The following is a 10,375-nucleotide window of genomic DNA, read 5'->3' on the forward strand; positions in this document are numbered from 1 at the left end:
AGCCCATCCCTCACCTTACATCGAAACCCAAACCCTAACAGCCCAAACCCAAACACGAACACCTCAAACCCATCCCTAACCCTCATATTAAAACCCAAACCCTAACACCCCAAACCCAAACCCTAACAACCCAAACCCAAACCATAACACCCCAAACCCAAACCCTAACAGCCCAAACCCAAACACTAACACCCCAAACCCAACCCGAACCCTCATATTAAAACCCAAACCCTAACACCCCTAACCTAAACCCTAACAACCCAAACCCAAGCCCGAACACCCCAAACCCAACACTAACCCTAACATTAAAACCCAAACCCTAATCCTCACACCCCAAACCCAATCCCAACCCTAACCTTTACACCCCAAACCCAACTCTAATCCCAAGATCATAAATCATTTTTGCACAATTTTTTTTTTAAACAACTCAACGAATGATTCTTTTTTTAAAGTTTAATAATTTTTTTTCAAGTCGTTCAATAACAGTACACGGTCAATGCGGTCTTTCAACTCAAAGTTTTTTTAATTTTCTTTTCTTCCGGTTCTGTCTTAAGAATGAAGTTTCAGTTCTTTCAAGTTTGAAGAAGTGGAAAGGAGGAGATATATTGTAAATTTGTCTCAAGAAATCTCAGGTCTTCCCAGCACTCTCTTGATATTTCTGAAAAAGAATAAATAAATACATTACATGTCAAATATCGAATTAAATAATATATAATTTCATTAATAATTATTAATCACCTGAACTTACCACTCATCATGCACCATCCAACCAAGAACGACAAGGATAGGAAGGTTGGGAACTCCAAAGGTCTCCAAGATAGAAACCACTTTTCGAGTCTCCAAAGGTAGGTCTCTCATTTTGAGCCATCAAGGCAAAACTCTTTTCCTCATTTTCCCGAATTTTGTGGGTCATCAAGGTAGAACTCGTTTTGTGGGTCATCAAGGTGGAACTCGTTTTGTGGGTCATCAAGGTAGAACTCGTTTTGTGGGTCATCAAGGTAGAACTCGTTTTGTGGGTCATTAAGGTAGAACTCATATGCTGGGTCAAGGTGGAACTCGTTTTGTGGGTCTCTGCAAACATATCAGCAAAAGGAAGTGAAAACCACTCAACATCACCGTCATCATAATCTTCATCATTATCATGCCTTCCGACACAATCCTGGAAACACTGTACTCTCTCCATTGCTTTCTGCATCTCAGTTCAATTTTCCTTTTCTTTTGCCTTCAATTTCACATCTTGATTTTCTTCATCACAAAGTCCCACTGGGTTTTAATTAAAGTTTTTCAAACAATTAATTTGAATACAGTGAAAGTTTATCATTGAAAAAGCTGGACTTCCTACTCGTTGGTGAAGGAGACGTTTCGGCGAGAATCCACTCGCCTTGGTCACGGCAGATGAAGTGAGGAAGAAGCTGGAAAATTGCCACGTGACATCCGACCTGCTTCGATTTAACGACCAACATTCATCGATTTAATCTATATATTACTGAAACTCTCATCTTGTATGTTTACATATATTTATATATGTATGTTCCCGAAATACAGCCAAAACGGTACAAGATAGCTCAAATTTTTTAGGGCCACCTTACTCACCATTCTCCTGCGGTGTGCAGTATCAAGTTTCGTTCAAATCGGGCAACAAAAAAAATAACAAATCAATTCCCGATTCAGTCAAGTACTCTTCCGGAGAATTTGATCAATACAAACAACCTCAGCGGTATAGTTCGATGGAGCTATCTTTTATTTTTCTTGAAATGATTTTTTCATCAACCGCTGTCACAATGGGAACCCAATGATCATCATGGGTCATCTCGTTAATTTTAATGATCATCCAGTTGTACACACCGACTTGTATACGGTTACATTAACACTCGTGCCAGACTTTCACGAATTGGATAATCTGTTTGGTGCTTGTCTGGCTGAAAGTGCAGCAAAACATTCGTTTGTTCCCAACGCTTCTGAGACACAGACAGAATGGGACATGATAGGGGTGAAGAACATTTAGTTTATACAAAGTTTGAAATCATTTGTAATGTAAAGCAAGAATTTTGGCAACTTACATTCCAACGGGTAGGATGGTTTCATTCGAGAGGGTGGAGGGGAGTTAACGAGCACCTCTTCTGGAGGGGCCTTTGGAAAAAAAAAACAAGAAAAACATAAAACATTAAACACACTGATATCTTCATCAGTTTGATAACTTGTTCAGGAAAGGGCACAGAAAGTAATGCACTGATGGAACAGGTAACAACGAAAAGATGAATAATCCAATCGAGGGGAGTTAAACTTCTTGTGATTTATCCTGCGTGGCGATGACCATGTCAATAAGTTACCTTCCCACCAAAATAATAATTACAATTATCTCCACAATTAAGAACATTCTTCTTCAAAGAAGGAAGTATAAACCGCAATGTCGAAAAAAGAACAAGTGGCAAAATGTATTTCAGCTTCGCAACACGATCTTGGGGTTTGCTGTGTTTGCACCCAGTGTGGTCACCCCAACTGCCGTAAAGTATTGAAGAGTGCTCACCTGTTGAAGGTCCTGCATGTAGTATGACCCCTCAACACCGTGCTGCTTCTGTTGTTGCTGGTCCAGCCCTTCAGTAACATGTTGTTTCTGTTGCTGTTGCAGCCTGTGATCACAATGAAGGCTCTGCTATTCCTGCAGCCCCTCAACACCGTGCTGCTTCTGTTGTTGCTGTTGCTCATTTCGACCCTGTTGACACTTAAGACCTTCAGACCCCGTATGACCCTTTATACTCCCGTAAATCCTTTAACCCCTTCGACATATATACCCGCAGATCATTTAGACCCGTTGAGACCCCATAGACCCATTTCTATCCTGTACAACCTTTACACCCTTTGAACTGCTTCAACCCCTTTAGAACCCTTTAAACACAAACCAATCAAACATCAAAATAGTCTTTTTGCAACACAGACTTCTCTTTTCAGCAGGTGATGTGCAAACTCTACCCACCCAGAGGGTGGGCACACTGTGCTAGTAACCTTATCTAATCGAAAACTACTTGGAAAAACTATCACGAAAATGAAATCAAACTCCTGGAAGTTGGACAACACAAAATAAAGCCTCCCCCCCTTCTCCCTTGCGAACCTGGTGTCCCTTGTCCTCAATGAGAATCATCATCGGACCAATCACATTCGTCGTCTCCATCCTCACAATGACATCCGTCATCGTCATCGTCACAATCGCATGTGTCATCGTCATCGGAACAAACACCTTCGTCATCGTCATCGTCACAATCACATCCGTCATTGTCGTCACAATCACATCCGTCATCGTCATCGTCATCGTCACAATCACATTCGTCGTCTCCATCCTCACAGTCACATTCGTCATCGTCGTCATCATGATCTTCCACATCCTCATCCTCCCCATCAGCCTCATCTTCTCCATCCACTTTCTTGTCCTTTCTGTGAACACACAAGAATCACCAGAACTTCGTTTGAGAGAACATTTCTCTGCATCGTGCAAATGTATCAGAGTACCACCAGGTATACAAACTCCAATAACAACATATTCATCAGTCGAGAGGTCCATCGGGATCATAGTTTGCCGTTCTTAATCTGAAGATCAATCATAAAATGAAGACTTGTGAAGAGGTTTACCGAAGCCGTTTGTTCCTCCATAAGTATATCGCCCAAAGCAAGTTGATGATAAGTGTCACCATGGAGATGATCCCGACAGCATGTTCAAATCTCTCCCACAGCGACATGAGGTCTCCAACGTCCATCGGGCCGACAACAGAACCTTCGCCAAAGATCTGTGGACACGGAAATAACAAGTTTAATAAATTAATGTGATTTCAATGAAAACAGGAATCAATATCCTTCATCACAATCCGTAAATGGGATCCTTTCAAACTGAAGTTGAAACCTGACGTTCTGACCCAAGGCCCACCAATTCGATCGAGCATTCCAGAACAGGTGTGGTTTCCTTGTAACGAGATGTAAATTCACACCGTCATCAAACCGTCATTATTTATTTAATATCACAATCTGCTCCCTTCCTATAACTTCATTTTCATACCAATCAATGGGATCTTTAACCCTTTACCCTCTATCAATCAGCGATGGTCTTTGTCTACGTTTCCCATTTACCTGGAAAGACTTCCTTATCGTCCACACTCCAGGACGCACTTGCAGGTGTGCCGGAAACATATCTTCTTGAAATTCTTCGAAAAAACTCAAGAGCACAACAAGGTACGTCCACATCGTAGCAGCGAATGCGGCGGAATGGTCTTAATGTAAACACACAATGCATCCCGACGATGGTCTTTGTGACGCTGCAAGCATTGTTGTCATGGTAACCGCGTTCGTCACTAAACAAACCCATTTCAGTTTTCATTGTGTCGTCATCCCATGTATAATATGTAATTATATAATGGTATGTAATATTTGTGTACAGGGTGGCCTGAAAGTCGTTTTATCCCTTCACAGTGAAGCATTCGTTCTTAAACTCTTAATATGCGGTTTTATTGTGCAGTACTGTACTTGCAATATAAATTAATCACTCATTCTATCTGTATGTGCTCCATCATTCTGATACAATGACTCATTGATTAAAAAGATGATTGTAACTATAAAACTTTAATATAGACATAAACAGAACCATTTGAAGGACATTGCCATAAAACAGACTAAAAAGAAAACCACAAACATTGCCGTTGTGCTCTCTCCAGGTGAAATTCACACAAAGTGAATGAGGTAAAGAAGAAAAACAGTCCACTAGACACCTATTTGAGATATTGAGATGAGATGCATTCAAGATATTGAGATGAGGACGAAGTATAACACATCTCCGAATACTTGAAGCAACATTTATCTATTCCATGGATCCGATGTTTTGTCGGCAAAAAGAGTTTTTCCACTCGCTTTGCTTATTTGTGCAAAAAAGAGGAATGCGAACTCATCTCACGATCACAGATGTTGATGAAGAGGATTCTACAACAACCTTTGGGGCTCCGCCTCAAACTCTGCAACCTCCAATTGGAGAGCTGAACACTGAACAGGCTCCTCCCACCGAGACCGTTGGGAGTTGATGACACATCAGTGGAGAACATCCAATTGGAATTGACCTTGTTGATCGGTGTCTCGTGGACTGTTTTTCTTCTTTACCTCATTCACTTTGTGTGAATTTCACCTGAAGAGAGCACACCGAAAAGCTTTGTGCTTTACTTTTTTAAAGACCTCAAAAGGGTGTGGATGGGGAAATTAACGGGGTTTGGTCGGCATTAGGGTTGTGTTTAGGAATCGAGCTTTAATGTTTTGATTTGGGTTTCCGCTATATTGGAGTACAAGCAAATACCACCCGTCACTTTAATGATTGGAATACCAAAGAGGGGAGGGAGAAAAAGAAGAGGGAAGAGGGAGAGAGGGGTGAAAGAGAGGGAGAGCGAGGAGATAGTTGGAAGGGGGAGCGAGGAAGGGTGGTGGAAGGAAAGACAGTGTGAGGAGAGAGGAAGGGAAGGCAGATGTGCGGTGGAGCATTAATTACCGCCGGGACGCGTCTGGAGCCAAGCTGGCCGGAGACAAACACCGCTCAGAGAAGTCCGGAGACAAACACCTTCCAGACATAACCACCGTCCGGATATGTCCAGAGACAGAGACAGAGACAGAGTTATGCCTTATGAACAAAAAACACACACACACACACACACACACACACACACACACACACACACACACACACACACACACACACACACACACACACACACACACACACACACACACACACACACACACACACACACACACGGAATTTCTAAAATTGTCAATTTTCATCTGATTCACTTGAAGATTGAAGAGGAGTTGCATATTTGGTCAATGAATTCAACCACCAATTATTTTTGAGGTCAAATTTGTTTTATGGATTTTGCAAGTATTTTGCACAATAGAGGTTTTGCGCAATTCTAAGTCACGGTCACGCTCGCCTACAGGTGTGACCTACAGCTCACATACTTTACCAAGTTGCAGAGGTAGACTCAATGGAGAAGCCTATTGATTTTGAGGTCAAAGATCATCTTGAGGTTAAATTTTTGAAATCGTCATTTTTCATCCGATTGACTTGAAATTGGAACAAGATTTGCATAAGCCTGCGTCACTGAATTAGAAAACCAACTATTTTTGTGGACCAAAGGTCAAAGCTCAACTCAAAGTCAAACTTTTAAAATCATCAATTTGTTTGAAAAATCGTAAATTTTCATATGATTGACTTGAAATTTGAACAAGATTTGCAAATTTCATCGCTGAATTTGGAAACCAACTATTTTTGAGGTCAAAAGGTCAAAGGTCAAACTTCTAAAATCATCAATTTCAGTCTGAAAAATCATCAGTTTTCATCTCATTGACCTGAACTTTGATTAAGAATGTGAATTTTAATCTTAATGAAATTGACAATGTCATGTATCCACGGGCACCTTTGGAGAGGAGGGGGTGGATTTTGCAAGTATCGTGCTCTGCACGACTTTTTCTCGTTACTCGCAAAATCGAAGATTTTTCAAGTATATTGGTTAGTCGATTTTGTTATTCTGTTAGATCGCCGAAATAGGTGACCCTTATTGTCAGTAATTCTGTCTGTTTGTTTATTTGGATGTTTGTTCGTTTGTCATCAGCATAATTGGTAGTAAACGTGGGCGGATTTTGACCAAACTCGGGTGGTAGGTACATCTTATGACCTCGTGCTTTGGATATTGTGATGGTTGCTAGGGACGCTTTGGTCCCCTAGCAACAACCGAAAAACCTTCAAAATCAGTACCGTTCACGCGAAATCAATTCCGAAAGCCATTATCCCACGTAGGGTTATGAAATTTGGCACAAATGATCTACAGGTGATGCTCTATCAAACATATTCCGTTTTTTGCGATATATGGAATACTTTATTCGCAGCGCCCCCTACAATTAGGGTATTCGCGAAAATTGCCGAAATTTGAAGGCCCCCGAGCGACCAGGTGAGTGCATCGATACGAATGAAACTTTGCAGGTTCATGGTACTCAATGAGTACTACAACTTTGCTTCAGGACATATTGACCGATTTCGCTTAGGTCAGGGGTCAAAGGTCAATTAGTGCAAAAATCGATAATATGCGAGAGCTGGAGGTGCCTTCGCGCCAAATGCTACTCCTCCTAGGGTTATGGTCGGATGGTTATGAAAATTCACACTAATCGTCTGGAATACATTGTGCACAAACGATCGAGCCGGATTTCCGATTTAGATATTTGTTCACCCACAGCACCCCCTCGAACTTTGGGGATTTCAGATTTCAATCCGCATTTTCGGTACTTTTCATTCAAATGGATACCGAGTAGTTATCAGTAGATGGAACTGGATGAGATTTGATATGCATAATCTTAAGGTGATTCCCTATCCACTGTAGGACATCCATTTTGCTCAATATCTTATAGTTTCCATGCTCGGCGACCCATCGCCGCCTCCCGGCTTGTCTGTTTGTTTGTCGCCTACAGGTCACAATTTTTAACCGATCTTCACGAAACTTCACTACATGGTAGAGTTTGTCATAAGGAAGAAGCGTATTGTTTTTGAGGTCAAAAGATCAACATACGTCAAAGGTCAACAACTGAGGTGAGATTACTAAAATGCGCAATTTACATTCGATTGGCTTGAAATTTGAAGAGGATATAAATTTCAGGTCACTGAATCTCCCTAACTTATCTAAGGAGTTTTAAGGTGCAACTCACTTTGTCTGCCAACAAGGGAAGCGTGACGACCAAGGAGCTTTCCAAATATGTCAGACATAAAGTGGTGGAGAAGCACTGTTCAGGAGAGGGTTATATGAAGATTTCAGTCACTCATTATCCCTCTGAGTACAGTGAACTCCATCATTAAGAAGTGAAAGACGTATTATACTCCTCAGACTCCACCCATATCAGGTCGCCCATCCGAACTCAGCAGCTGGGAAAGCAGGAAACTGGTTCGTGATGTCACTGTAAATCCAACAATGACTTTGAAAGATTGGCAAGGATCTACATCCGAGATGGGAGTCAGTGTTCATCAATTAACAACATCTCGTTCCCTTCACAAGACTGGCCTCTATGGACAGGTGATAATAAAGAAGCCATGGTTGAAAAAGATGCATCTAAAAGCTCTTATGGAGTTTGCAAAAAAGCATCTTAATGATACTGTAGGCATGTGGAGAAAGGTTTCATGGTCAGACGAGACATAAATTGAAAATTTTGGTCTAAATTCAAAGCAGTACATCTTTGCGCAAGACGAACACTTCACATGACACAGTTAACACCATCCCTACTGTCCAGCATGGTTGGGGCAGCATCATGCTATGGGGTTGCTTTTAATCATCAGGGACTGGCAAGCTTGTCAAGACAGAAGGAACAATGGACGGTGCAAAGTACAGGAGAATCCTTGATGAAAACCTGCTTGAGTCATCCATGAATCTGAAACTGGGTATGAGATTCACATTTCAGCAGGATAATGATCTGAAGCACACAGATAAAGCCACACTGGAGTGGTTGAATAAGAAAAAAATTAATGTTTTTGAGTGGCCCAGGCAAAGTCCTGACTTGAACCCGATTGAACATTAATGGCGAGACTTGAAGATTGCAGTCCATCGACGATCCCCATCAAACTTGGCAGAACGAGAGCAATTTTCACTTGAAGAATGGCCAAAGATGTCACCAGCTCACTGTGCAAAGCTGGTGGAGACCGACACAAAAACACTCATAGCAGTCATTGCTGTAAAAGGTGTTTCCACCAAGTACTGATGTAAGGGGTGAATGTTTTCGGAACCAGTGAATTTTGCTTTGTGCATGTTTTTTGCAGGTATTCCTGACATGTAACCTCCTTCAGCTACATAGTCCGTCGGTCAATGTAAAAAAAAACAAATTTTCATGTAGAATCTTGGCAACTGTGTTTAATTCCATCTAAATACATCACTGATCAGAAAAAAATGTTGTTGCCAGTTTTTCTCTGTGGTCCCAGGGTCATTTTTGGTACAAAATAAACTTTGGTGTGAAAAATGCGATATTTGACCAAAAATTTAGTTTCTTTAGTAAGTATACCGTGTGACCCCTTAAAATGATCAGGATGATCCAATCCACTCTGAGAGTGTGTTTCCATATCGTCATGAGTCCCTGTGTGTGAATATTGTGCAGTTAAATGCTAATAATGTATAATTCTTCACGACAAGTACCAGCACATGGAGTCTCAAAAAGATGAACATGTGAATTTCCAATGGACAAAGTGTCGCCTTAAGAATTTTGCAAACATCAGTCACTCCTATTGTGAACCAATGTGTCCCACTTCAAACCACATATATTTACACCTGAGTCCTTGCTCCTTACGTTACTCCTCTTCCTCATCTTGTCCAATTACAGTGGGTTGTGTGTTGTGACATTTGTCCTCATCTCCCGCGCAGTGGCAGAGTTCGGTGCAGACAAGATTGTGGTGTCTGCAAGAGCACCTTCCTGAGCATGTCCTGTCTGTGGATGCACAGCTGCATCGCGTCATCTGCAAAACTGCATCTGGAGATGGTTCTTCCTCGGTCAGCACTGGCACCAGTCGACCATCTTGCTGCTGCCATCCAAGCTCCAGAGGGTTGGGGATGACTGGGTCTAGGACCAGGTCCTGTGACCAAACACTCACCTGTACATGTGCTCGCCTGATATGCTCCAACCAAGCACCATGGGTAGGTGGTAGTTTGTCCACTCCTTCTTCAGGCTTCAGTAGTTTGAAGAGGTGCCACCTGAGGTCCTTCGCCTGGGTGATTTGGCGTCGTCTAGGACAGAATAGTGCGCACAACAACTCTTCACAGCACTTGACCACTTCAGCGGACAGTTCTGCTCCTCCTCCAAGCCCAGCCAGTGCAGCAAGTACCATGGGGCTTGATGGAAGGAATTCTGTGAAGCATCCCTTTTTGCCCTTTCCTTGTATGTGTCCAGTTGCATCACACCGGTCAGTGCGTACAAGTTGATTAAAGCAGATGCTTTAACTGGACCAAGTTGGTCACAGATTGGTTTCAGCATGACTTTGTGACGGCGCTCCCTGGTGCCCATGATTACTGCTGGCTCGATGCCCAGTTGTGGCACCCTGCGAAGAGCCAGGAGTAGGACATCAGTGTCTTGGGAGTATAGGTGGACTCTGAGTTCTGTTTCTGCAACTTCCACGGTCACCAGGTTCCCAGCAGTACTCATGTCGATGAGTTTTCGAGCCAGGTACAGAGTGAGTGAAACCTTTGTGTCATTGCTTGCGAGAAAAGTACCTTTGTCTCTGATGCAAGTTGAATCTTGTACTATGTAGGATAGGATTCCCTTTGACTTGCCTCTGCGCCGTTCTCTTGTGCCTTCCTTCAGTGAAGATACTTTGGTATAGTTATCAAAGATA

At 42.2% G+C, this 10,375-nt stretch overlaps 1 protein-coding gene across 1 annotated transcript; it reads right to left on the reverse strand.

The window, feature by feature from the left end:
* Nucleotides 1–550: 550 nt before the first annotated feature.
* Nucleotides 551–4,871, reverse strand: LOC147020642 (uncharacterized). The gene is made up of 5 exons (XM_085896719.1): nt 4,117–4,871; nt 3,625–3,779; nt 2,528–3,429; nt 2,061–2,130; nt 551–1,071 (listed from the first exon to the last, which is right to left on the reverse strand). The coding sequence occupies exons 1-3, from the start codon at nt 4,228–4,230 to the stop codon at nt 3,126–3,128; spliced, it is 573 nt and encodes a 190-aa protein (XP_085752845.1). The 5' UTR covers nt 4,231–4,871; the 3' UTR covers nt 551–1,071; nt 2,061–2,130; nt 2,528–3,125.
* Nucleotides 4,872–10,375: the final 5,504 nt, after the last annotated feature.

This window comes from Eptatretus burgeri, chromosome 9 (assembly GCF_056783735.1).
Source record: "Eptatretus burgeri isolate ZD-2024b chromosome 9, Ebu_testis_v1, whole genome shotgun sequence".
NCBI classification, from domain to species: domain Eukaryota; kingdom Metazoa; phylum Chordata; class Myxini; order Myxiniformes; family Myxinidae; genus Eptatretus; species Eptatretus burgeri.